The 25040-nt window shown below is 52.4% G+C and overlaps 5 protein-coding genes across 5 annotated transcripts; 2 read left to right on the top strand and 3 right to left on the bottom strand.

The window, feature by feature from the left end:
- Nucleotides 1-1077: 1077 nt before the first annotated feature.
- Nucleotides 1078-4308, bottom strand: ASPACDRAFT_81185 (putative C6 transcription factor). Its single transcript, XM_020205813.1, has 4 exons — nucleotides 3510-4308; nucleotides 3336-3447; nucleotides 2523-3220; nucleotides 1078-2399 (listed from the first exon to the last, which is right to left on the bottom strand). Exons 1-4 carry the CDS (start codon nucleotides 3911-3913, stop codon nucleotides 1262-1264), a joined length of 2352 nt encoding a protein of 783 aa, XP_020052820.1. The 5' UTR covers nucleotides 3914-4308; the 3' UTR covers nucleotides 1078-1261.
- Nucleotides 4309-8401: 4093 nt separating this feature from the next.
- ASPACDRAFT_125087 (transcription factor domain-containing protein) lies at nucleotides 8402-11478 on the top strand. Its single transcript, XM_020196786.1, has 5 exons — nucleotides 8402-8922; nucleotides 8997-9125; nucleotides 9205-9889; nucleotides 9934-10449; nucleotides 10507-11478. The coding sequence occupies exons 1-5, from the start codon at nucleotides 8855-8857 to the stop codon at nucleotides 11185-11187; spliced, it is 2079 nt and encodes a 692-aa protein (XP_020052819.1). The 5' UTR covers nucleotides 8402-8854; the 3' UTR covers nucleotides 11188-11478.
- A 237-nt stretch (nucleotides 11479-11715) lies between these two features.
- ASPACDRAFT_81174 (putative MFS transporter) lies at nucleotides 11716-13837 on the bottom strand. Its single transcript, XM_020205812.1, has 5 exons — nucleotides 13190-13837; nucleotides 12959-13019; nucleotides 12635-12897; nucleotides 12058-12586; nucleotides 11716-11988 (listed from the first exon to the last, which is right to left on the bottom strand). The coding sequence occupies exons 1-5, from the start codon at nucleotides 13373-13375 to the stop codon at nucleotides 11885-11887; spliced, it is 1143 nt and encodes a 380-aa protein (XP_020052818.1). The 5' UTR covers nucleotides 13376-13837; the 3' UTR covers nucleotides 11716-11884.
- A 309-nt stretch (nucleotides 13838-14146) lies between these two features.
- ASPACDRAFT_81170 (glycoside hydrolase family 72 protein) lies at nucleotides 14147-16283 on the bottom strand. Its single transcript, XM_020205811.1, has 4 exons — nucleotides 16017-16283; nucleotides 15917-15954; nucleotides 15838-15863; nucleotides 14147-15778 (listed from the first exon to the last, which is right to left on the bottom strand). Exons 1-4 carry the CDS (start codon nucleotides 16101-16103, stop codon nucleotides 14313-14315), a joined length of 1617 nt encoding a protein of 538 aa, XP_020052817.1. The 5' UTR covers nucleotides 16104-16283; the 3' UTR covers nucleotides 14147-14312.
- Nucleotides 16284-19194: 2911 nt separating this feature from the next.
- ASPACDRAFT_46643 (hydrogen/calcium exchanger domain-containing protein) lies at nucleotides 19195-21948 on the top strand (the record flags this gene model as incomplete). The annotated part of the gene is made up of 6 exons (XM_020201824.1): nucleotides 19195-19211; nucleotides 20072-21332; nucleotides 21385-21604; nucleotides 21659-21726; nucleotides 21774-21862; nucleotides 21918-21948. The coding sequence occupies 6 exons, from the start codon at nucleotides 19195-19197 to the stop codon at nucleotides 21946-21948; spliced, it is 1686 nt and encodes a 561-aa protein (XP_020052816.1).
- Between the last annotated feature and the right edge of the window lie 3092 nt (nucleotides 21949-25040).

Raw genomic sequence — 25040 nt, 5'->3', positions numbered from 1 at the left:
ACTCCAGCTTCACTCATCAGTCTGGGCCTCGAGCCCTGCATCATTCATGATCGTGGATTCCTGATACGTAGTAATTCCGACTAAGTACCGATCAAGTACCGATCAACTGAACGTTTTGGTAAGCGGGACGATGCGTATTATTATGCACCAGACTCGACTTGATGGCGTGGATCCGGCAAAACAGGAGCTCCGGTCCAGGGCCGACGTCGGCTACAACCGTGGATTACCCACGGCGCAAGATGCGCGCTCTCCCAATGTCGACGGACCATCAGCCCAAAAGCAATCTAGTGTTCAATTAACTATTCCACTAGAAGGGGCTTTCCGCTGCCACGGATTTGACTGCCAGCAAATCAAATGATACAAGCTGGGTGAGATCGGGCCCACCGTTGGACTGGGAGGCCAGCAATAAGGCATCGGATTAGCTATGCAGGCGCTGGCCCCGTGCATTAGCCATGGCAGCACATCTCCGCGGAGTTTCAATTTGTTGACTGCGCTTTCTTCTTACCGCCTTTCAGAAGGAAAATAAATCCGTAGATTTACAAGGTCGACATTGGGCACGACTCAATGAAGGCGCTAAGTGACTGATTCCATTAGCAACCAAGCACTACTCAAGGGCCACATTACCGAATGGAGCTAGTTAGACATGACCCAGCAAGGACAGGACTCCATCCAAGGGATGTGATTGAACCGTGGGGCAATGGTCGGCCAAGAATGAGAGCTAAGAAGCAAGACTCTGCTTTGCATGGGCCAACAACCCACATCGCGGGGACCGTCTGAAACCCAATCCGCGCTGCTGGGATTTAGTCAAAGGTATTCCGGGATGGACCTTCCCGCATCTGGATGTGACTGATCATCTGAGATGTCTGTCTAATTACTGTACTCTGGAATAAGACGTCAGGGCTTTATAGTGAGTGTTTGCTTTCTGCTCAGATGATAAAGAGGAACCATCAACAAGCACAGACCGGTAGGCTCCGCAAGCGCATCGTATATTCGCTCTCACGATTTCCTTCCCGGCACGTATTCATAGGCTCAAAATCAGATCAACTGACAACATGAGACCTTTTCCAATTCTATGAGGGGGTATATGTAGGGTTATGGTGCAATTGAATCAACTAAGAAAAAGAAAAGTAATCCCGTTGCAGAGCCGAAGCCGCAGGACCAATAGAGGATGTGGGGTATAGAGTCTCCTTGGAGCAATCGGTTTTCTCTGGTCCTTTTCGGCACACTGAAATCAAGATAGCACTAGTGGCCACCGGCAAAGTCAGTCAGACGGACGGCGTTTCGCAGCAGGCAAGCCGACCATAGGACGCTCAGTCAGTTGCGATCTAGAATCAGCACCAATCTCAATTTCGAGTTCAGGGACATTCTCAGAAATCAGTTCTCTGCACACGAGCCAAGCTCGCTCAGCAGACGGATCTTCCAGAGACATCTCCGTCAGCCAACGGCCTGACTTTTCCAATCGCTTAAGAACTTTCCGATGTTCAACGCTTCCTGGCTTCTTTACAAGCAGTAACGCGTAGAGCAGGATCGTAGTCGACTGGACTAGGTAATGCAGAAGATACCAGCAAGGAGAGACCCGGTAGACCCAAGCAAGATCGGGTGAATCGGGCAACAGATCGAGCATCTGGTCTGCCGACTCCACACACATCATTGCCATCATCTCATAGAAACCTCCCAGGAGTTTATTGACGTCGGTCGCCTGGGAAAGGTGATTGAGGCAAGGCTGGGTTATAAGAATCTTGGCACTGTAGAAGCGAAATGCCAGGTTTGTCCGCTCTCTCTGAAATGCCTTCGTTCCCTGCGACAAGTGAAATGCCGCTGGGAGTCTCGCAAGCCAAGCATCCACCTTACTGTTCAAAGAAGAGATGGCTCCCTCGATCTCATGCAATGGCTTGCGAGCTGCCCCTGGAGCATACAGAACTTCAACGGATTCATGCATAATGGCGGCTAAGTCGACGATATACAGGAAGAAAAGGGCAGGATTGGGCATCGATGTTAGAGACTCAAGGATACCAGCCACATCCTGTTCGCTCTTGTCACCCTGGTCGGGCACTTGGGCGCCAGAGGCTTCAGGCGAGCCCTTATCATCGACAATCTGTGGGTTTCCGGGGCATAGAGATTTCACGAGAGCATTCCGAACTTCGGGAAGGAGGATCAGCTGTTCCTTATCGTCGAACTCTTCTTCTGTGAAGGGCACCGGCAGTGGTGTTGTGCAGAATCGGTCGTTGATAGAAGGCGGGCGACCAGTCATAACACAAAGCGAGCAATCGAGCAAATAAAGAGACCACCAGACAGCATATTTCGTTTCTTTCATGACGTTCCTGATGTCGCTTTCGTTTCGAAGGTGGAATCCCAGGGTTAAAGCCGAACGGATGGCGTAACCACAAAGTTTCCAGGATCTGAGCCACACACGATTAGACTACCACTGTACGCCAATCATGTGCAGGGTTTGAATGAAAAATAAAGCGAGCAATCGAAAACAAATGAACGATACCAGAGGGGAAACCAAGGGAGGTTAATACCGATTCACTTGCCCAATGGACAGAAGGTAAAAGGATGTTAATCCCTCCACCTGCACCTGCTGCGAATCAGGATGTTCTATTAAAACCGTTCCCATCACGCATAGTTTCTGTGCTCGTGCGAAGTAAACAGCACTGTCATCAGGCCACTCTTCAGCGTCACTGGATTGAGGGTGGGTGTATTTGGCGGCAATCGCGAAGATCAGATTGAGCATGGCTAGCCACTTCCTTCCAGGCCCAACCCCAGGCCCAACGGAAGGAGAATTGTAGTAGAGTGTAGTTTGTCTCATGATGAACGATCTGCGAACTATCGGGAAGGATGCATGCACGACTGTGAAGTAGGTGTCCAGGAGCTGCTTAGCAATTGCAAAAGGGGGCCGTTTGATTGGGTCCACATCTTTCACGAGAGGGATTTCTGAATCGTCCAAGTAGTAGCTCGCGGAAGCAATAGAGTCGCCATGATTATCTGTAGCAGGGCTCGATCGCCGTATGAGTCGCTTCAATCTGTACAGCCATGCGATTTCAGAGTGTTCACCCACGAACCCCATGGCCTGTCGGTCGAAATCTTCACTAATGTAGTCCAGGGCACCTATCGTGAGAGCCGGGGTCACACTGGACCCTGACGCATCATTCGTGACTGGCGCTGTTGATGCAGACGTTGTTACCTCAGGGTCAACAGGCAGGTCCTCATCGATATTTGACTGTGTTTATCCTGTCAATACAACTCTAAAATCATATCCGATCAGGGAAGAAGACCACGTGGGCAGTGAAGATGGTAAACGGAGCCATGCATTGGATGTAATGAAAGAGCCTTACTTCAGTTAAAATCTGCTCGACTTGCCTCGCCGCTTCCGAATCCAGCCTGGGCGATAGCTCTCGTAACAGATCCTCATATGCCTTGACCTGGGTTGTCAGGTCATTAAGCTGCCTGGTGCACACGAAGTTAGAGACACTTTGTAAATGTTTGCATCAGGGTTTGGGAACGCTCACTTGGCCACCTTTTCTCGCTTCCGGTCACCGTAGGAGCAGCGGATGCCCGCTTCCTGGCACCGTTGACACGTCGGGCGGTGACCACTACATTTGGCCTTCTGATCGCGACAGTTCTCGCAGGCTCGACTTACACGTCCGCTACTGGTCCAGGCAGTCGATGTGGCTGACCTAGGAATACGCACCCTTCCGAAGCGATCACATTCGATGAGCTGCGAGCCAGTCGAGGGGTTCTCAGAGAAGCCAGAATACACCACTTCGTAGGAGCCGGAAAGGCCATGAGGTTGCTGGCGATTCAGCGCGGTACCCAGGTGACTAAACTGAGAATCACTTTCCAGCAAATCCGATGACGAAGATGGAGTCTGAGAAGGGAAAGGGAAATGAGGGGGACGGCTGTTGTCACTCATGGTCAAGGACGAGCCGGGAATCCCACCACGGCCCCTTCGTCTCGGCCCTCAATAACACACAGTCCGACGAACCCGACGACCTAGCAACCTGGCGGTAACGATAGTGCGAATGACGCCCGGCAAAACTGAAGTATAAAAACGGACTATAGGCCAGGGGCAAACAATAGGGACAAAGCTGTTTTGAGGGTGGTGGTGTAACAAAGCGGTACAAAGCACTGGGCTCTTGTTGGTCGAAAGAGACCCAGAACCCAGCCAAGGTGAAGTGTGGTAGGCTGGAGATGACTGCCGGGTGGGCGTACTTGCCACAGTTGGGCGGAAATCGGCTCGCGCCTCCCGAGCACCATTGTTTGGCACCATAACCAAGGGTTGTATACCGTGGTAACCCCCAATCTCCCCCCTGCAATCGTAGGAGGCAAAATTCATCAGAAATGCATGACAAAAATTTGGAAAAAAGGAAAAAAAAAAAGAACAAACCCCATTCATATAACAAGCGGGGTCGAAAATTCGAGATTGCTGCAAGAGTGAGAGAAAAAAAACCAGGGGAAAATGAAGAGGGGGAAACAGATCAGAGAGGCCGCCATCTCGATCGTCTCCGATTTGGAGTCAAGATGTACGACCGATGGTTGTTGGAAAGCAAGTCGATCTCTCCTTGTTTCCGGCACCTAATCTCTTTGTGACCTTCAGCGACCTGTGGATTCGAGGCCCATCTTTGCACAACAAAAGTCTGGTCGGATGTGAACCGTCTCTTTAGTCCTGCAGAGGGGCTCGCTCCAGTTATGCCAAGATCGAAGGATAACCCGCTGCCTCGCGCAGACAGCATTGCAAAACCGTCCCAGTACTCAATAGATACAGCTGAATATCTCGGATATCAGATTCGATGATTGTTTTTTCTCCCAGCACCACCTGTACCCACCAGCTTCTGGCACTATACCCTCGAGGTCTTCGGTTTTCGAATTGGTGGCGGGGATAAGATCCAGCAAAGATTCCGTTGGCTATCAGTGTTTCGTGGCGAACAGGCCAACAAGGGGCACCCAGAGGAAGATAACCCATCATCTCATCAAACCAGCGGCGTGGCTATGAGGGCAGAACCTTCACGCAGACCGTTGAGACTGCGGAAGATGATGAAATCGATGGCATAGGCTGGCAGTGTCGAAGGAACAGCGTGTTGATAGCCTTGAAACACGCTCATTTTATCGCGGTCATTCTGCCCCATGTGAGCAGGTATCAGGATGAGAGCCTCCGTTCGCTCGCTGGTATAAACCTCTCCTTATTTTCCATGTTTACCTCTGTTATTGAGAAAGTCTTGCTTATGTTTCGAACCGATGCTCGGGTACTGATTTGTTTTCATCAGTCACACTGAGCAGAGAAAAGAGCCGGTGCAACCACGTCGCAACTCCCACAACAAGCCTGTCCATTTCCCCAAATATGCGACTGTCGATATTAGAAAGAGCGAAAGAGCCGTGTGCTAATGGTCGCTTTTTTCGAGCCGAGAGCCACCGATAGCCCAACTGGCCTGACCCGTCTACCGTTTTGTGACAGACCAGACACATCATCACCTCGTACGCATGATTCGAACATCTGAACAAGTCGTGATTTGATTATACGTGCTGCGGAGGCCTGATTCCTCGAGGATACACCGACTTATAAAGCATGTGCACTTTTCTTGGTCTTCTCGTGAGCCAGCGGCACGTTGCTCGGGGCTCGTTATATCTTACGTCGTCTCAATGGTCAATGGGACCATGGCAGGTGATTGAGCTCGCTTAAAGCTCACCACACTTGTGTTGTGAAAATCAAGAATATAACATAAAGCCCAAACTGTCACAGAACGTTTTTGCTTTCTGAGGTGTGATGCTATCGCGAGGCTCCCCAACACTTTCTTTCAATGCAAAGTCGATCGTCAACAATCATGAGAGGACTTAGCGGAGCAGATCTTATCGACCCGGAGGATCTCATAATCCAATGAATCCGATCTAATTGTGTCAATTCCCTATCACTAACCATACTTTGGAGGGTGACAAATGACGGGCAAGGCCAGCCAAGGGGTCACCTCGGTCACAAAACATGTAAGTCAGGGCTTTCCTTGATGCGCAAAGGTTCCTAACGACGATTTTGCGAGAGATTAGGACACCAGGAGACTTGAATAGAACTGATGATGAGTCGACACTGTGAGGTGTAGCGAACTAAAGTTTTGACCGTGCTTGTTGCCGTCGCCTTCTCTCCTTCAACCATGGCTCCCGGGAAAGCTTAGTGATCTTGTGACTCTGACACCCTTCCACTGAGGACGTTTTGAACAGACCGTCACCCCGTGTGTTCAAATTTCGAATACGAGCTGGGGCCTGGTTGATGAAAATGGCCTGACTGGCGATAGTGAGCCAGCTGCCCCGCCCGACCGGTGGAATCTGCAGATTGACGCACTTTGATCAGAGGTCAGGACCATAAAGGAGAGACGAGCTAGTAGCTTCTGACTCTGAAATAACAATCCAAGTGCATACCTGAACATGCCCCTTATGCCAACGGCTAGCATGGAGCAGAAACGCAGTCCCCCGGAGTGTCTCATGCCGACGCGGGAACCAGCCCGCACACCCCTGATCTCCTGTAGGTGGGCATTCGCACCTAGACGAAACTGAAGTTGACGAGAATGATTGAATTCTTGTCAGCGTTGCGAAGCAAGCAGAGACAGGATTGATTAACCGAAGAAGTGGCAAGAAGCGACAGGAGAATAAGGGAAGAGGGAGGAAGCAGAAGACGAACGGGAGGGAGACCGTCCTGCCCGATTCACACATGTGAGAAAAGCCTGCGCCCTGCGCGGCCATCACCAGACCTGGTCAAGTCAGACAGCCACGTTGTGCGCGGGGGCCACATTGGTTCGCCTCCCATGCTGCGATAGTTAGCGTGATGGGCTTGGGAGCTATTGCTAGCCATGATATTTGTTTCTTCGATCTCTCTTGTTCGAGGGATGTTCTTGCATCTACTTTCCAGCAGGCGTGCGCTTGACCTGCCATAGATGGATGGGATTGATGTTGGCGGAAGATTGACTTGGCGTGGAAAAGAATTCCGCTGAGACTCCATCCGTGATTGTCACGGTGCCCCACACATATGGGACTAATCAATCACACTCTACCCACGTCTGGGCGGGACCTTTCTCTTGGATTCTCTTGGGGTTTCCTTGTTGTGGTTTCGTGGTTGCCATTAAAGTCTCTGAACTGAAAGTTGAATGGAGATAAGAGGATGCGAGGGGATCAGGGGATAGGGGAACTGGAGAGAGAATTGGGGGGTGCCCAAGCCGGGCCGAAGAGGAGGGATAGGGAGAAGGAGAGTGAATGAGTGGTGGGAGGGAGACGGAGAGAGAGGTGCCCAGTGGAAACTTTCCATACCCACTCACAGCGCGCTCGGGTTCTCAGCCCGCCCATCACAGTTGGGGAATACCCATGTGGTCTGCTTGGGTGCTGTAGGTCCCACCATCGGGTGAAGAGCTCCTTCTTCCTGCTTGAGTGGTGATCGTCTTCTTTTAAGGGTGCGGATTCCTCTTCCGCTACGCTAGTAGACGGGTTTGGAATTGACCTGGTACTGAATAGTACCGAGTAGCAGACTCGGCCGATTCTCCATGTCAATTGCCGAGTTAAATGAATGCTCGGCCAGCGGGAAAATCCCTGGTTCTACCGGCGGGGGTGCTGCAACAAAATCAAGGCAGTCGTCGCAGATGACAAGCAACAATGGAATTGGCTCAATAGGAGAGGGGAAGGGAAAAGCCCAATTTAATCCTCTGGATTCTTTCCTGGTCGCAATGGCGGGCCTCTATCATTTCGATCCCAAGAAGCAGAAAAGCAGAGAGGAAGAATGCCACAATCACTTAGAATGAAATTTCCTAGGGACTGGAAAGGGTAAGCAGCCTCCAGCACGGGAGAGAATGAGCAAAAGTCGAAGCTTCAAAGGCCCTGACAATCGTGGGTTCCGACCAATGGAGGAGGATTGGCGACGTGTTCGTGCTGGTGAGGGTCAGTTCAATTTGAGAATGGAGATTTGCAGGCCTCGCTTTCGACAAGGTTGTATTTCTCGGCCTCCAACCGGACGGCAAAGAACTCTCTCTCTCTCCTGCTGGGACGATCCTCTGGACTCGCAATTGGGTTGGCTATAACCGACCCGATTAACTGGTTAAATAAGTAAGGCAGCCCATGGCAGCAAGAATCTGAGCCGGTCAGTATGTACTAGGATTTTCAAGGTTGTTAAGGATGGTTTCCCGTGCAGGGATGAGAGCCTCTGTACGAGCAGTGCTAAACATCTGGACACCACATTTGATAGGCACTGGGCAGTCACACGGACTGCGGGGGGGAAATGCCAGGTGGAACCACCACAGTAAACAATTACCACAACTACCACCAAATCATCTCCATTGTAGAGGGGGAGGGTGCTTGCAAAGGTGGCGAGATATTGGAGCTGCTACGGAGCAGGTGCAGTACAAAAGATAAAAGTTCAGCCAGCCACACCACCAGCCGGCCAGCCAACGCGACTGTAGATCACACGCACACACACAGTCTTAACTGAATAGTATCACCGAATAAACCCGACTTACGTCCGTAATAAAGCTTGCAGAATTCCTCAAGGGGTGAGTGTACTTGGCGCAGCTGGATACTTGAAACTTAATTCTAGAAGCCGAATAATACTACTATTAACTAGGTACTAAGGTAGTAACTTACCAATTGTACATTTCCGACGGGAGTTGAACATTCCATTCATCCATCCATCCAATGCCTTCATGCCTAATCGGGGATCGGCCGGAAGGTGCCAGTGAGTCGGCAGAATTCACCGATTGCCGGCCGAACTCAACTTCAACTCCTTCCAACCGGAAACTCAAGAAACTATCAACCACGTACATGACGATCATCCACCGGTCTCAAATTCCTCTAACTTCTTTTGACAACTACCTCTGTCTCGTCATGACTGATGAACCGTAGAAAACATAGCAGAACGACCGATGAGGTCGAGATCTCCAAGCGGCCGAAATTCATCGCGTATGTTTCTCTTCCTCTTATAAACCCCCCCTTGCAGATGGCATCCCAGGAAATCGGCTGATGAGCCAATCTAGATGCCAGCGCTGCCATTCGCATAAGATCAAATGCTCAGGGGGTCAGCCGTGTCTCAAATGCCGGCAGGTTGGCTGTGCCGATGAATGCGAGTACACGCCTCGCGATCGGCAGGTGAAAGTAAGCGAAAGGTAGGGAGGACTTTCCATCACATCACATCTCACGCTTCCATTGTACACAGGGTTTGATCTAATGCCAGCATTATTGCAGCTTCTTGCAACGCCTGCTAGCTGAGAACCAGCGTCTGCGCGAACAGCCCCGAGCGCCGGAACATCCGACCGATGCGGACCCAGAGGGGGGCGGCGTCTCGGGGCGCGGGCCGCCACGAGTGCCGGCAGAAGCCCCGGACCTGGAAACTGGGAATCCCAACAACGTGCGCAATCCCTTAATTGGGGATCGCGCCTGGTTCCATCCTTACGATCCCTCCGCACCGCCTATCTTCATTGGGGAGGCCGCCTGCACCGCGTTTGCGACGCGCTTCCGGCGCTTCCTGACGGGGAGTAACGCCACCGCCCACATCCCTCGCACCCAGTACGTCCACGACGAGAGCATCAGCGCGGCCACCGCGGGCGAGATTGGCTGGCCGAGTCTGCAGCAGGCCCGGCTGTTGCTGAAGATTGCCCTGCGGCAGATCGGGTTCATTTACCATCTGGTCCTGCGCAAATCGACGACGGAGAAGCTCGAGGAGATCTACCAGACGGGTGACTTCGAGGCCAAGGTCCACCAATGCAAGTTCTTCGCGCTCTTCGCCTTTGGCGAGGCATATTCCATGCGAAATGAGCCGTCCTCGGGGTCGCGGGTGCCAGGGACCAAGTATTTCGCGCGTGCGCTTAGCCTCGTGCAAGTGCTGCCGGAGCGGACGAGCATCGCCCATTTGGAGACGCTCTTGTTGCTGGTATGCATTCGATCCAGGCTGCGGGGACTCTGCTAATGATCCAGTCTTTGTTCTCCTATTACCTGAACCGGAGGCATTCAGCCTACGTGCTGATTGGCAGCGCGATGCGGTTGGGGTTGACGATTGGTCTGAACCACAACATTCCCGAATCGCAGTTGATCGACCCGGTGGAACGCCAGCATCGCGTGCGTATCTGGTGGACGATCTACATCTTCGATCGCATGTGGGGCTCGAAGATGGGAGTGCCGTCTCAGATCCTGGACGATGATATTCATCTGGACATGCCGTCGACAATCACTCCGATCGCCTTGCACGAGGAGCAGTTCTCGGACACGGAATACTTAAAGGCGAACATCAGTCTGGCGCGGATTGTTGGCGAGACGATCGCCAAACTGTACAGTCGACGCAAGTACAGCGAGACGTTTCTGCAGCGCGTGCAGAAGTTGTTGAAAGCGCTGAAGAACTGGGTGGAAACGCTACCGGAGCACCTACGTTTGAATCAAGAGGAACCGGAAACGAGTCGCACACCGGTCGGATCGTTGCATTTATCCTTCAACCAGGTACGTACGCAGTGCACCGAGGTGTCTTGGGTTGCATCTACCTAACTAACAACTCAGTGTGTCATCATCACCACGCGCCCCACCCTCCTCCACATCCTCATCAAGCTCAGCGAGCCCGAGTCGGAGGAGATTTCCCAACCGGTTCTTACGCTGGGGGAGGCGTGCGTGCACGCCGCCCGGCACACCCACTCCATCATCCTGACGCGGTGGATCAACGGCTCCATGCCCACGTTCGGCTACTTCCACGCGCACTACCTGTTCTCGTCCGCGCTGGTCCTCGCCATGTCCAGCTTCACGCCGATGGGGAGCGCCGCCGACATGAACTCGTTCGAGACCGGGCTGGAGGTGCTCCGCTCGATGAGCGAGAACGGGAACCTGGCGGCGTCGGAGTTCTACCAGCACCTCAAGGTGGTCCACGAGTGTCTGGGGCGGTATCTGAGCGACCGCCGGCGGAGCCAGAATGCGGCCGCGGCGGCGACGGCGGCGATCGGGCCCGGGGTGGCGACTGCGGCGGTGGTGTCGACGACGGTGGATGGGCCGGCGGCCGCCACGGCCGGGGTCGAGGAGTTCTTGCCCGTGGAGCTCCGGGACAGCAGTGGGGGGTTCACGACGGCGATGGCGTTTATGGAACCCACGATGCAGGACTTTCTGGCGCAGAGTGATTTCGATCTAGGGATGTTGCAGGTGGATACGTATTTGAATGAGGGGGGGTATGAGGGGATGACCAGTAGTCATTGACCTGTGGGGTTTCTGGGAATGATACCTGATACACTAGTATCGTGATATAGAGGAGACATGATGACGAAGAGCTTCGTATTGGGGTCAGATTGCGGAGAAGAACCGCCCAAGACCAATCCAAATAGATCCCCACAATACGAACCACCATCACCACAACGATCATCAAAGGAACCACTTGCCGGGTCAGACCAACTAATTCCATAGGTCGTCGCTATGATACCTTTAATTCCGTGGTAAAACCCCGATCCCATAAAGATGAACAACATTAATGCCACAATCTACATTCCCTTTCTAGAGTTTTGGTCATGTGGAAGATCCCTCCAAACGTGCTTACTCTGCTTCAACATTTCATCCATTCTATATCCTGTGATACTGATTCTCGTCAAAGATGGCGAGAGATTATCGTTCTTAGCTTCCACACCTTGGTCATGGTATATCTTACGATACCATACCAATGCTCACCTCTTACCAAACGGCCAGACTCTTGATCAGCCTGTTTATTCGAGATGAACAAGATAAGTTAACTTTATCACGATCTATATTCAGTCTCTGTATTATCCTTTCTACCACGGCTCATGCCGGAGGGACAATCCCAACCCCAATCGCTCTCTATCTCATCCGCACCTGCAAACCCAGACATTACCCAATAAATCATAAACAATCATCAGTCATAACCTCATCACCGAAGTCGAAAAGATCACGGATCCGCCCCAACCCTCCTCTGCACCCACCGCTGCATATCCAACCCCCACCTCGTAATCAGCATCACCAACACGCCCCCGAAGATCGAAAAGAAGACGCCTAAACAGTCACCACGGTCAGCAACAACCCTATCACTAAGCCCAAACCCCTTAAAAGAAAAGGACTCACAAATCGTAAACGTCCACCCAACCCCAATGGCCCCGATCAGCGGATCCACCGCGGCGCTACTCCCCGCCGAAAACAGATATTGGATGATATATTTCCCACTGATCACCTCGGACCGCCGATGCGGCAGCGCCTCGGCCGCGTAGGTGTTCAGCCCATTGAAGCTGCCCATGAGGCCGCAGCCCCCAAAGAACGCCGCGATGATCGGCACCGCCATCCCGCCTTTGCCCTCCTGGAGGGTCCACCCATACACTAACGCGCCGGCCGGGAGCACCCCCAGCAGGGTGATCAGGCCGCTGTTCAGCCGGTCCTGTGGGAGGCGCGTACCGTTGCGTTTCGCGATGTAGCGCTTCACGGTGCGGTCGCTGAGGCGGCCGCCGACGATGCTGCCGACCAGGAACCCGGCGCCGGGGGCGAGGTAGAAGAGGCCACTGACTAAAGCGGAGGAGAGGTGGAAGCGCGGGTTGAAGATGGAGCGGGCGGAGGTGAGGATCGCGTATTGGAAGGTCGAGAGGAGGCCGCAGGTTAGATCCTTTCCTTTCGTTAGGATTGTTTCTGAGGGGAAAGAAGAAGGACGTACAGCGAGGAAGATGTTCGGATAGATCCAGAGTTTGAAGACGCGCATCGGGTTGAAGGCCTGCAGGATGTGCTTGAATTGCTCGGAGGGAGAACGGCGCGCCGAGGCTTTTTCCTCAAGAGTGATGGATTTTTTGGCGTCAACCGACGACAGCTCCGGGACGAAGAGGATGGCCAGCACGAGGCCGAAGCCGGTCATGGCGACTTGCACCCAGTAGATGTTGCGCCAGCTGGCGAAGGTGACGATGATGCCGCCGATGCAGGGGCCTGGTTGTTGTAGTTGTTGTCATTAGAGAGCGGACAGGGACAGCAGGGAGTGTATACTCACCAATGGCTGGTCCGGCGACTGTGCCTGCCATGAAGAAGCCAACTGCGGTACCTCGGACCGTCTGGAGGGTGTCAGTTGACGTGCCGAAAGAACGATACCATGAGTGCTATGCATGAAGCTAAAAGATCATCTCCCATATCCTCACCACCCCGTTCAGGATATACTTCAAGATACGGAGACCCAACCCCCTCGCCCTTTCCCTTCAAACCACAAAGAAAATAAGAAACTTACAGGCTCCCAACAATCCGCCAAGACCGTTTGGCCCGTCACCATAAACCCCGTACCGGTCAACCCGCCCAACACCCTCATCGCCGTGAACACGCGCATATCGCCCGCCACGGCCGCGCCAACCGAACACCCACACAGCACGGAGATCGCCAACAGGTACGCCACGCGCCGCCCGATCAACGCATTCATGGGGCCCCAGATCAGCGACGAAAACCCCATGGCCAGCAGCACGCCCGCGTTGGTGACATTGATGATCTCCGTGGTCGTGGCGAACTCGGCCGCGATCTCCGGCGTCGCGGGGAGGAGACTCGTGCTCGAGAAGGTCACGGCGAGGGTCATCCAGCTCACGATGAAGAGGATGATGGCTTTATGCCAGAACGGGAGCTCGTAGCCCTTTTGGGGAGGCGAGTGGAGGGAGAGTAATGAGCGGACGGTCCATTGCTGCTGTGGTTGGTGTGGATCGGCGTCCGGGTCGAGAGTATGTGTTGATGAGGAGGAGAGGGAGGATGAAGGTGTGGTTGGATGCTCGGTCGGCAGTGGTGTGCTAATGTTGGTGGTGGCGGCGGCGGCGGCGGCGGCTGCTTTTTCGAGGTCATCACCACTCAAGAACTTTTCCATGGCCGGCATGGTTTTTATTCTATTGATTTTTCTATACGATTGAAAAACATTTACTTGAACCAGCCTCGCCGAGGATGCAGCCATTTATATCTTCCGTCCTCTCTCGGCATCCCGATTGTGTGGCCGAAGTGACTCCATCGAACCGCTCGGCGATTGCGCTCTCATGCGCCGACCTCGGATCGCCCCGCCGAGCCGGTTGGCTTGCAGCTGCATGATAAATGCACCTCAACCCACTGTTGGGCCGCAAGCAGATGACAAGCTGATTAACAGCGCATACGACCGAGATTTCAAACTAACGTTTCATCTAGGCTAGATCCATCTACACTCAGAAGCACATGAGTTGGCATGAGAGGTTTAGAACAAACATGAACACATCAATTCAATCTTTAAAAACGAACGTATACAGAATCGGTTCAATTATGTACGGCTAAGAATCCCAACGGTAAAGGTTACAGATATAATCATTTTCTGGCTGCTTCCTCCACCCAGTCACCGTTCCGTCTTGCGCTTACAGCAAGATCATGCCGAGGGCAGCACCCACAGCAGTCACGGCGTAAGCGCCCAGCTGCCAGCTGCCAACAGAGACAGCCATGGGGCTGACACCCATACCAGCAGCACCCTCGGAGGAGCTGGAGCTGGCGCTGGCAGCAGAGCCGCCAGTGGGGGAAGAGGTCACGGAGCCAGTGCCGCCAGTACCAGCCTCCTTCAACAAGGAAGAGCAAGTGCCAGTGGGAGACTGGGAAGAGGTGGTGGTACCCTTGCCGCTGAAGTCACAGGCGCTGGCCGAGGCACCCTGGGCGCTATAGTACTGGTTCATGACGAAGTTCAGCTGCTGCTTGGTCGAGCAGACGCTGTAGGCTCCGTAGGTTCCGCTGGTCGAGTTGCTGGCCTGGCCGGCACAGTACTTGCCGTCGTTCAAAGCGCAGATGTAGTCGAAGAGATCACCATACTTGGAAGAAGAGACAGAGTCCTTGACAACGCAGCTCAGCGACTCCTCCATGCAGTCGCACAGGGCGTCGTTGGGGCTAGGGGGCAGAGAGCTGCTAGCCTCCCAGGCCGAAGCAACGGTGGGGCAGCTGCTGGTAGCGGTGTTGGAGGCGGACCAGCTGTTGCTGTTCACACCGGTAGGGGTGGCCTTCTGCATCTGAGACGAAAGATAGGAGAAATCCTTGAGGGTGCTGACGCTGTTGCCGGAAACCGAGACCAGACCATAGTCGTTGGCCTCCTGGAAGTACATGTAGACAATACCACCGCTCCAGACGTCATCCATGTCGCTACCGAACAGAACGGGGACATCGGTGAAAGTACGAGGAGAGGGGTCGTTGCAGCCGTACTCGGAGAAGAAAGCGGGAACGGGGTAGTCCTTGAACTCCTCGGTACGAGCCTGGTATCCAGAGGTCTTGAAGGAGGAGTCACCGCACCACTCGTAGATGTTGTAACCGAAGAAGTCGATCATGTCCTCAGAGTCACCGCAGACAAGGTAGTCCTTGAGGTCGTCACGGATGGTGGCATCGTCGTCGGTGGCGTAACCGATACTAAGGGTGGTGCGGTAGTTCTTGGCCTTGATGTACTTCTTCATGTCACGGACAGCAGCCTTGACGTAAGCAGCCGCATCGGTGTTGTTGTTGTCGTTGGTGACCTCGTTACCGGCAAAGAAACCGATCACGTTGGTGTAATTGGCAAAGGCATCGATCACACTGGTGTAGCGATCGTACAAGGCAGTGTTCCACTGGGGGTCATTGCGGTTGATGGACTCGGAAGGAGACGACAGATCCGTGATCAGGTAGATGCCGGCGTCGGCCAGGGCAGTCATACACTCGTCGTGGTTCTGGGTGGGGTCAACGGCGTAGGTACGGATCACGTTGGTGCGGAGCTGCTGCAGGTAGGGAATGTCCCGCTTGCAAGAGGTGGCATCGGCCAAGGGGTCAATGTAGTCGTTGTTGTCCGAGGAGGTGCCATTGGCCGTGTAGTCCTCTGTAAATCGGTTAGATTCGTCCCTCGTAAGTTTTTGACACAGTCCTCCATCGACGTACGCTGATAGGCGACACCACGCATGTAACTGGAATTGGTTAGTCACGGCTGACATTGGTGCAAACTGGCAGGAAGACTCACAATTGGGTTCCGTTGTTAGAATAGAAGAACTTGTTGCCCTACACGAATCAAACAGTCAACACCGGTTCACTCGTGTTCCTTGTCTCCCTCGTGCACATACCTTGATGGCAATCTCAGGCAAGTCGGCAGCAATGGCACGGCCCAGGAGCATCGAGGCCCCAGCCAGGGCGATAGAGTTGTACTTCATGGTCAACCGTGGAAGGAGTTATGAACGAGAGTCTTGAATCTGAATGGAGTGAGAGCAAAGAAGATTGAACCGCACCGGGCAGAAACAAAAGTCTAAAAAGGAAGAACGAGTGACTAACGGCGCACACTCTGCCGTTGAAGTGGGATGATGTTATTGAGGTTGATTTGGGAGGGAGTTGGAGAGAAAAAAGAGAAAACAAGGAACCAGAAAGAAGGGAAGGAGAGAAAGAGTGATGGCTGGGGGGAGGCGGAAGATAAGAATGGGAGAGCTCAGTTTGGCCCCTGCCTAGAGTCCTGCTACGGAGTAGAATGATGGTCGGTCCATCCAAGAGGAACCAGATTACGACGCCTGTAAAAATAGCACAACTACTGAGTACTAACACTGATGGGAACTCAGGGGACAGTAGGCAACACTGATTGGAGGGTTACGGGGGAGTATCTTACGGCCATTGATGATGATGATGATAATGTTGTTGTTGTGCATCCACTGTTTTGTCTTGCTCTTGTATCCGCAATCCATGATGACATCCATGATGAGGACAGACATCTCTCTTCAATATCGTCGACCTCGATCCTATCCACCACCTCCCACCTCCCACATCCTAATTATCCATCGTGGCACACAACGGCGCGTTCGGTTACAATCCATTATTGGGATGGCAATACCTACAGGCTCGCTCAGCTTGGCTGTAATCGGGGCGGTTCCAGGAGGGCGAATACCTCGCTCTTACCATCAGCCAGGGGTCAAATTCAGGGTTGAGACCCCAAGTAAACGACCCACTTGCCCCAGGACCCTGATGGCTGATTGGCTCAAAACCCTGACCGTGGGTATGGTAAGGACGGTCATTACACGGTTCTTACCGTTTCAATAAAGAATGGAAGAGTGCCTTGTTCCTGATCCGCTCTGCTCTCGACAAATCAGCATGCAAGTCCCGGTGCTGCCGAGGGGCTAATCAGTCTGGGACCTGGCCATTCACCAGGTGGCGGGTGGGTCAGTGGCTTATTGAGATGCACGCCCACGGCTCAGTCGAGACACTTGATGGGGGGGCCAAGGTGATTCAGATTTGTTGGTCGCTCCAGTCCGCTCTCCGAAACAGTAGGAAGAAGCGGGCCTGTCGAAGGGGCAAATTGGGCAATTTCCTCCTTGTATTGTGACCATACCGTGTCTCGTACGGTAAATCGTAAGGCAGACCCCTCAGACCCTGCCGCAGGGTCTCAGGGAGTCAGGGTTCAAAGGGCCCTGAGCTTACGTCGCCTCTTGTGCCCCCAGGTAAGACCAAGTAAGACCAGGTATCACCCCGTATCGAATACACCCTCTTCCCATCTGAAAATAAAAATTCATTGCGGCAAAGGATGGCAATGCATGCCCTCTTCCACAAGCGTGTCTCGAATATAGATGGGCAAAAGGCTTGTTTGAGTGGATCAAGGCTTAAACAATACTCCGTCGATGTCGCTCATGGTCTTTTTCTCTTCATGCATGTACCGACCGATCAGCAGGAATACATACATCTCCTCCGGATGCTCGAGGATGGATGTGCATGAGTCCTGACTGAATCCGACCGATCCGGCTGACTGGCTGACTGGCTGACTGGTGGTGTATGCGAGATGTTGTGCAATACAGTGTAGTCAGTCCTTTCACCACGGATTTCGGTACAGGAGGAGGCCAGATACTCACTCCGAGGATTAATCGGCTGAACAGAGGATCAAGCTTTGGGATCATCCAGGAGCGACATCCTAGTGGCATCACTAGTCCAACCACTGAGTTCTCTGTTCTGTTTGTTTGTTGTCGGGAGGTCGCGTTTTCTCCTTTTGCTCGCCACCCCTTTTCTGGATCCAATTGTTGTCGACAAATACTATGTATAAACTCCGATGACCATCCGATTTCAGGATGACCTCATCGCTTGGATGCAGGCGAGACAGCACAGACATCGATGCAAGGAGGTCAAAAGGTCATTCTCCGGCATTACAGCCAACCCTCGTGGACGTGAAATCCAAAGGTGTCACGGCCTGCGCAACGCAGCGGAGAGCCCTCGTTTCATGCTCATCGAGAAGTGCACAATATCGACGCCGCCTGTGTAATGATTCATCTTTGAACTATGTGGAGAGAGAGAGATTGTTGCGGGCGCTCGATCCGATTAAATAGTGACACAAATCTGCAGGCCTTGCGCCAGTAGAGCATAGTCTAGGAATTTCGCATAGGGGTGACGCCTATCCAACTGACTCTTTTTCCAGATGCATATAATGCTAGGCCGCATACCTACAGTCTTCGTTGTCCCAAATATGGGTCAACACCGCTGACGCCCTGCCTGCCAACGCTCACAGCGAGAGAAGGAGGGAGAGAGACGGCGTGTGTGGCTGATGTGGCTGATGCAGGTGCGGCTTGTCTGCTACACAGGCGCAGCTACTCACCAGCCACATGTGGCTGTGTAATATCACGTGTGATTAGATAAGCGGTGAAGAAGCAGTCCTGGACTCCTGGGTCAACCCCACCAACACCTGGTTGAAACACGCCAGGGGCCGGAAATGTTTGAACTTTGTTGACTGATAAAATGACGCCAGCACCGAGAGATTGGCGATGGATTGAATGAATAAGTGCACAGATGCACTCGAGATTGAGGCCGTTGCAGCCTCTCAAAATGTCCGACTGACGCCTCGTGCATCATCCCGTCTGTTACTGCTGCCCAAACTGTCTCTGAGGTTGCCCGCAACCGAGCCTGAGAGTGTGCGTGCGCCGCAAAAACTGGAAGCGAGTACGGTAGTCTAGTGTGATAGGCAAAGGGGGGGCAAGGTCCTCTCTTGGTGGCGGCCAAGAGTTATGCGCACATTGGTTCTGCTGCTAGTCGAAGACAATCGGAGGGCTTGGCAGAGTTGATTACGTCGCTGGGCCGCATCGTGTTGTGTGTCCTGTCCTGTTGTGTCTGGTCTGTTAACAGATGGAAGTGCCTGAACATTTATCGGAGACCACCCCCGACCGGGAATACTCTCAGCACCATGGTTGTTACTTCTGCGGTTCTACCGCCTCCCCCTTCCCATTCTATTTCAAAAATGTCAACAAAAAGAGAAGAACCGGCGGAATAATAAGAATCACAAGAATGGCCAAGGCGGCTATGTGCGTAACTCACCCGTGGAAACACCACGGCGATGATTATGTCGTGGAGATTGTTGGCGCTTTAGATTGTGGCTGTGCCATCGAATTACTGCAATCCGATCCAATAATGCAGTGTGATTGTGGTCATCCACCAAAACTTAATCTTCCCTTCATCATTGATCCCTTTTCAAGTGGGATTTTCACTCCCTTGCTGCTGTCACTCGTTTCCTAGTCTGTCTTGCGTTGTTGTCATTGCTGGGTCATTCGTTGCAGAAAGTCAACCCGCCAGATCTCCCTCTTTTCTCCCTCGCTTGGGTAGTCTAGTCTTTCTTTCTTATTATCCTCGCTGGTGGTCTGATTAGAGCACATTTCCCTCCTTTCCATTCTCCTCGCAGTCTATGATTTCAGCAGGTGGGTATTCATTGCCTTCGTCTGCTCTCTTGTGGCTTCAACGAGGCGGCTGTGTTGCGCGACTCTCCACCGCTCCAGCCACACTTCTTAAGACTTCATCGCTTTCTCACTGCTTGCTTCAGACTCCACGTCAATTTGTAAGTGCCTGAACGGCTTCATTCCCATTGGATCATTGCTGCAATGACAGCTGTGTACCAGTCTGCTGGGCCGCCTAACAAGCCTCGGCGTGCTGCGCATCTGAAGCTTGTTGGATCGCTATGCCATCGCCCCAAAGATCTATTACTTGATCGCCTGTCGCCTAATGTCTATGTAGTATAAGAAGCTCGTCCTCAATCCTCCAGAGCCATTTCAGTTCTAAACACAAACATCCACTTCCACCGCAATAATGCGTGAGCCTGCCCCTTTTTCGTGCAATGGGGCCATTTGCTGACCGTGCTCCCCGCATCAGATATATACCGACGACAAGCCAGAAAGCTGGCCTGGTATGACAATGAAGGCGAACCCTCGACACATAATCCCTTCAAGAAATTCCGGGCGCGACCGCGGCGGACCAACTCCATTCAACTGGAGAATCGACTCACTCCTGTGGTTTCCGAAGGTGGTTTGCGACTCTCCGAGGAGCGCCGACGTCGGAGAGATATGACCCAAGGCCTGGCCGGTCCAGAGCATGCGGATACCTTTCCACCCCAGTCTGCCGGTACAGATCAGTTGAATCGCATTGACAGCGCCGAAAAGGCCGATACCGAGCGGTCGCTGCGCAGCCATGACCCCATCAATGTGCCGCAACCCGATCAGCCCGACGAGACGCGACCACGAAAGCGAAGGACTTTTTTGGACAACACATTCCGATCCAGCGCTGACGAGGATCGCATGACCGCCGACTCCAGCAAGTCTATGCCCGACAAGCAAAAATTTACTGCCGTCGGACAACTGAAAGCCACACTGTTCAATTCCTGGATCAATGTCCTACTCTTCGCCGCACCCGTGGGAATTGCGTTAAATTATGTCAACGTCCCTCCGGTGGCGGTTTTCGTGGTCAACTTCATCGCCATTATTCCCCTTGCCGCCATGCTGAGTTATGCGACCGAGGAGATCGCCATGCGTACTGGTGAGACTATCGGTGGTCTTCTGAATGCTACCTTCGGTAACGCGGTAGAGCTGATTGTCGCGATCATCGCCTTGGTTGACGGAGAAGTCGTGATTGTGCAGACGTCCTTGATCGGTAGTATGCTGTCCAACCTGCTCTTGGTCATGGGTATGTGTTTCTTCTTCGGCGGCATCGACCGCCTGGAGCAACACTTCAATCCCGTGGTTGCACAAACCGCAGCCAGTCTTTTGGCGTTGGCTGTGGCCAGTCTTATCATTCCTACAGCTTTCCATGCTTGGTCAGATGCTGGGGAGACTGGAATTGCGGAATTGTCCCGCGGCACCAGTGTTATATTACTGGTTGTATATGGATGTTATCTGTTCTTCCAGCTCAAGTCGCACACAGAGATCTACAACGCCCCTAGCCCCAAGGTGGAAAGAAGACGCCAGAAAATCAACGAAGGCGACGCCAGTCGGGGGATCGCACAGATTGGCAAGATGACGGCCTCGATGGCTGGTGAGCATGCTCAGAAGGTGGAGCTTCAGGAACCAGACGATGAGGAACAGCCTCAGCTCAGCATCTGGGTGGCCGTGCTGACACTTGTCATCTCGACTGTCTTTGTTGCGCTTTGTGCCGAGTTCATGGTATGCTTGATCCTTCGCCTCATCTTACTTTGACAACGGCTAATTTGGTCAGGTTGATTCTATCGATGCTCTCACACAGACCGGCAATATCTCGGAGACCTTTGTGGGGTTGATCCTTCTTCCCATTGTGGGTAACGCGGCCGAGCACGCGACGGCTGTCACCGTGGCTTGCAAGGACAAGATGGACCTAGCCATCGGCGTGGCCGTCGGCTCAAGTATGCAGATCGCGTTGTTGGTGTTGCCCTTGATCATTGTGATCGGGTGGGGAATGGGTCAGTCTTGCTGTCGAGGAGAAGAGCCGAGACCAATCGCTAACAGCTGCTTAGGCAATGATGACATGACCCTCTACTTTGACGGTTTCCAGGTGATCCTACTATTTGTTGCTGTTCTTCTGGTTTGTACCTCAACACCTGCGCCGTGGACATGCACTAACCTCAGCAGGTCAACTATCTCATCGCCGATGGAAAGTCGCACTGGCTCGAGGGTGTTTTACTCATGATGATGTACTTGATCATTGCCGTGGCTGCTTGGTAAGAATAATCCCTGACTTACATACTTTGAAGCCATGCTAACTTCCATTGCTAGGTTTTACCCGAGCAAGACCACCGTCACTTAATCGTGCACGATTAGGGGACACCGCATTCTTACTAACATAATCGTTTAACTGCCATGTCATGTACCATATTTGATGTCACGATTTGATTAGATCTTTGTGTCTTTCTCTTGATACCGTTTCTTGTGTCTTTTACGGGGGGCTTTTTGAGACTGTTACAGTTTCCATTTGGGATAACCGATCAATCTTTGAGACTAGCATATAACATTTCACTAATACCATTTTCATAATTGTTCATCTCCACCTGTCCTGAAACCTACATGGATGGATCCTGGTTCTTTTCGTGCCAGGCAGATGCATTCGAGACTGCGGTGTTCTGTCTGCTCCCGTTGAACGGAAGACAGTTGAACGGAAGACAGTTTGTTTCTGCTCTTTCATCCTGGAAGAGCAAACGCACTTCCGTTTGTTATCCACCTCACTACCTTGCGTGAGCACCCCTGGGCTACACAGAAGCCCGAACGACAAACGACCTACTTCATCAGTCCAGGGATCTCACAAGCCTTGTTTCTTCCTAAGCGGCATAAGTATCGCTTGTCATCTGCTGCCAACATCCTCTCTTTTCTGTGACCATTTCTCTTCCTCTTGTATATCTCTTCCTGCTTGCTAAAGTTCTGTCAACTACACAGACTGGAACTTTCCCCTCTATTCTATAAATACCATCAGTCTTTCACTCACATACTACACTGCCCAGCATGCGCGATTCCTCTTCAAACAGCAGTGTCATGTCATTCATCACCTCTGACAACCCTCTGGAGTCATCCCCCTTCGCTTCATCACTTCTGCTCTCTCTCATATATTACAATGCGCTTTTTCTTCTGTTTGCTGTGCTCGAACTCCTTGTGCTTCGGCTGATTCGCATCATCTTCCCTGGGATCAACTCGGATCTGTACCACATCATCAAATTTTCGCTTTACAGCCTCATCCAAGTACTGACTATCATGGGTATTGCTTCAATCTACTATATCATCTTCATTCTCGCGCCCACGAGTATTCTTCTGTTGATCATCCACGCTCGCATGCCAGTGGATCACTAAGACGATACCCCCTGTCCGCAGACACAAATCCACGTTCTATGCTCCTTTCCTTGGCTCTCCTCGACCGATCGCAGCTTCTATAAGAGCCCGAAGCATCATGGCCCGGGAACTCCCCGTTGCAGCAATCATAGCTGCGGAACAAGTCCGGGAAAGGGGGCGGAAGGCTCAGTCGACTGCTGCCCCATATCCTCACTCTCCTTCATACACACAATCTGATCGCTGTTTGGTCTCAAGGGATGAACAGCATCTTACATTTGCTTGACCTTGAGGATCGTGCGTGAGCGCTTCCACACCCCAATACTCAAACTTGGTAACGATAGTTAACCTTACCTATTTCTGCTAGTTACTCTTATGACTGCGTCTGAAACCGTCGTTGCACCATCCATCCACTTAGTGTAATCGATAACCTCAACAATTACTGATATTCCTCGAGAAGGTGGCTCTGGCAGATTGCCTCTATAGCTTGCCTTGTGATATCGCACCTCGTGTGACTACCACGAGGCTTCAGTGATCCACCGAACCCCTACCACTACAAAACCAACCTACCAGCAAGACAGCTGTTGCTACGACTCAATCGAAATGGCGACCGCGATCTGTTCAGATATATCCGAGATAGTAGTTGTGATCTCATTGGTGCAAGTAGTCCCCAAGCGGCCGGGTCGTCCTGCATATTATGCTGCCCCGCAGGTAAAGGCATCGTCCTTCAGGTGGACTCGATATCCCAAGAACCATCACGAATCGATTCACACGTTGAATCGTTCTTGCATGGCCTCGACTTCACCGTGGAAGGCACCTTTAGCGTCCTGGGCGAAGAACTTTTAGCCCATACCGCCGTGCAATGGCTTGCGACAGATGGTTCGTCCACAAAGCGGTCTTCAACTCTGTCGCAGAGCATGTACTGAATACTCCACAGAGCGCAAAAATGCATGAGGGCTCGATTCCAGAACTCTAAGTGGATTGTATGCACTTGGCGGTGAGTTGCATGCCCCAAAGAGTGCGGGCAACGAGCTAGGGGATTGGGCATAATCACTCTCAATTCGCATTTAGCTCAGCCCATGGCAATTGGAACCGTGTCAACGCTAGCATCGAGCTGAGCCAGCTTCGAACAGGACTAAGAAGTTGAAGCTTGAAATTCCCAGCAAGTGCACGGTACCGATGATGAACTAGAGTGAGGTTTCAATCAACTCACCAGCGTGATGACGAGAACGAAACAGTAAGAACGATATATCAGCGAGAAGTCAGCCTCGAATGCCGAAGTTGTATACATTATAGACAAAGGTCTGAAGACCCGATGCTATGTGCTCTTTAGTTGGCTTTTATCGGGTCGCTGGAAGCTACTGTTACGGTAGCATGTTTTTTTATCCACAAACGGTGGACTATCACTAATATGACTGGACACGGCGTGCTACCGACGAAGGGGGGAAGCTCCATGCCTCCGTCTCCCAATTTTAAGCAGATTGTACCATGCTCAAGCCGTGTACAATTTCAATTCGAAACTCGAATGAGCCCGAGATGACTGCACTATGCCTCGGGTTCCTCGTGATTTACCTCATCTCAGACTCTGTAAAGGCAGATTTCATAGAGCAGAAGCCGCTGAGTACCATTTAATCACAGTCAACAACGCATGCCCATGTTTATTGCGGACGCTGTCGGAGGTACGTCTGCGATGCAGACCCCCATCAATGTTTCGAGGCAGCATTAGATCGATACTTGAAATCACGGAAAGGTCGTGGCCCTCAATATGAGCTTCACAACTCATGGTTTTTCTTGGGATCGTTGCCAAGAGTCTCCGGGCTTTTTGTGGTGGTCAAGGTTGCGAACTATCTCCCTTTGATAGGTGTGATATCATCTTCTTATCAGTCATGTACAACAGGAATCCCCAACTTCTCTCAAATCTCCCAATCCACTTTCTCTTCGGCCTTCCCATGCTCTCTGTTCCCGCCCCACCGAAACCTCCGATAGTCCATGACTACGAAGCAAGTTAACCCCATCAAGCACGCTATCTCAACGCTGCACCTCATGCTTGCCAGGACCGTATCTGCAACTGGTTCAACAGCTTCA

This window comes from Aspergillus aculeatus (genome assembly GCF_001890905.1).
Source record: "Aspergillus aculeatus ATCC 16872 unplaced genomic scaffold ASPACscaffold_16, whole genome shotgun sequence".
Taxonomy (NCBI): Eukaryota; Fungi; Ascomycota; class Eurotiomycetes; order Eurotiales; family Aspergillaceae; genus Aspergillus; species Aspergillus aculeatus.
The sequence above is the reverse complement of the archived record's forward strand: the minus strand, read 5'-3'. Positions and strand labels throughout refer to the sequence as shown.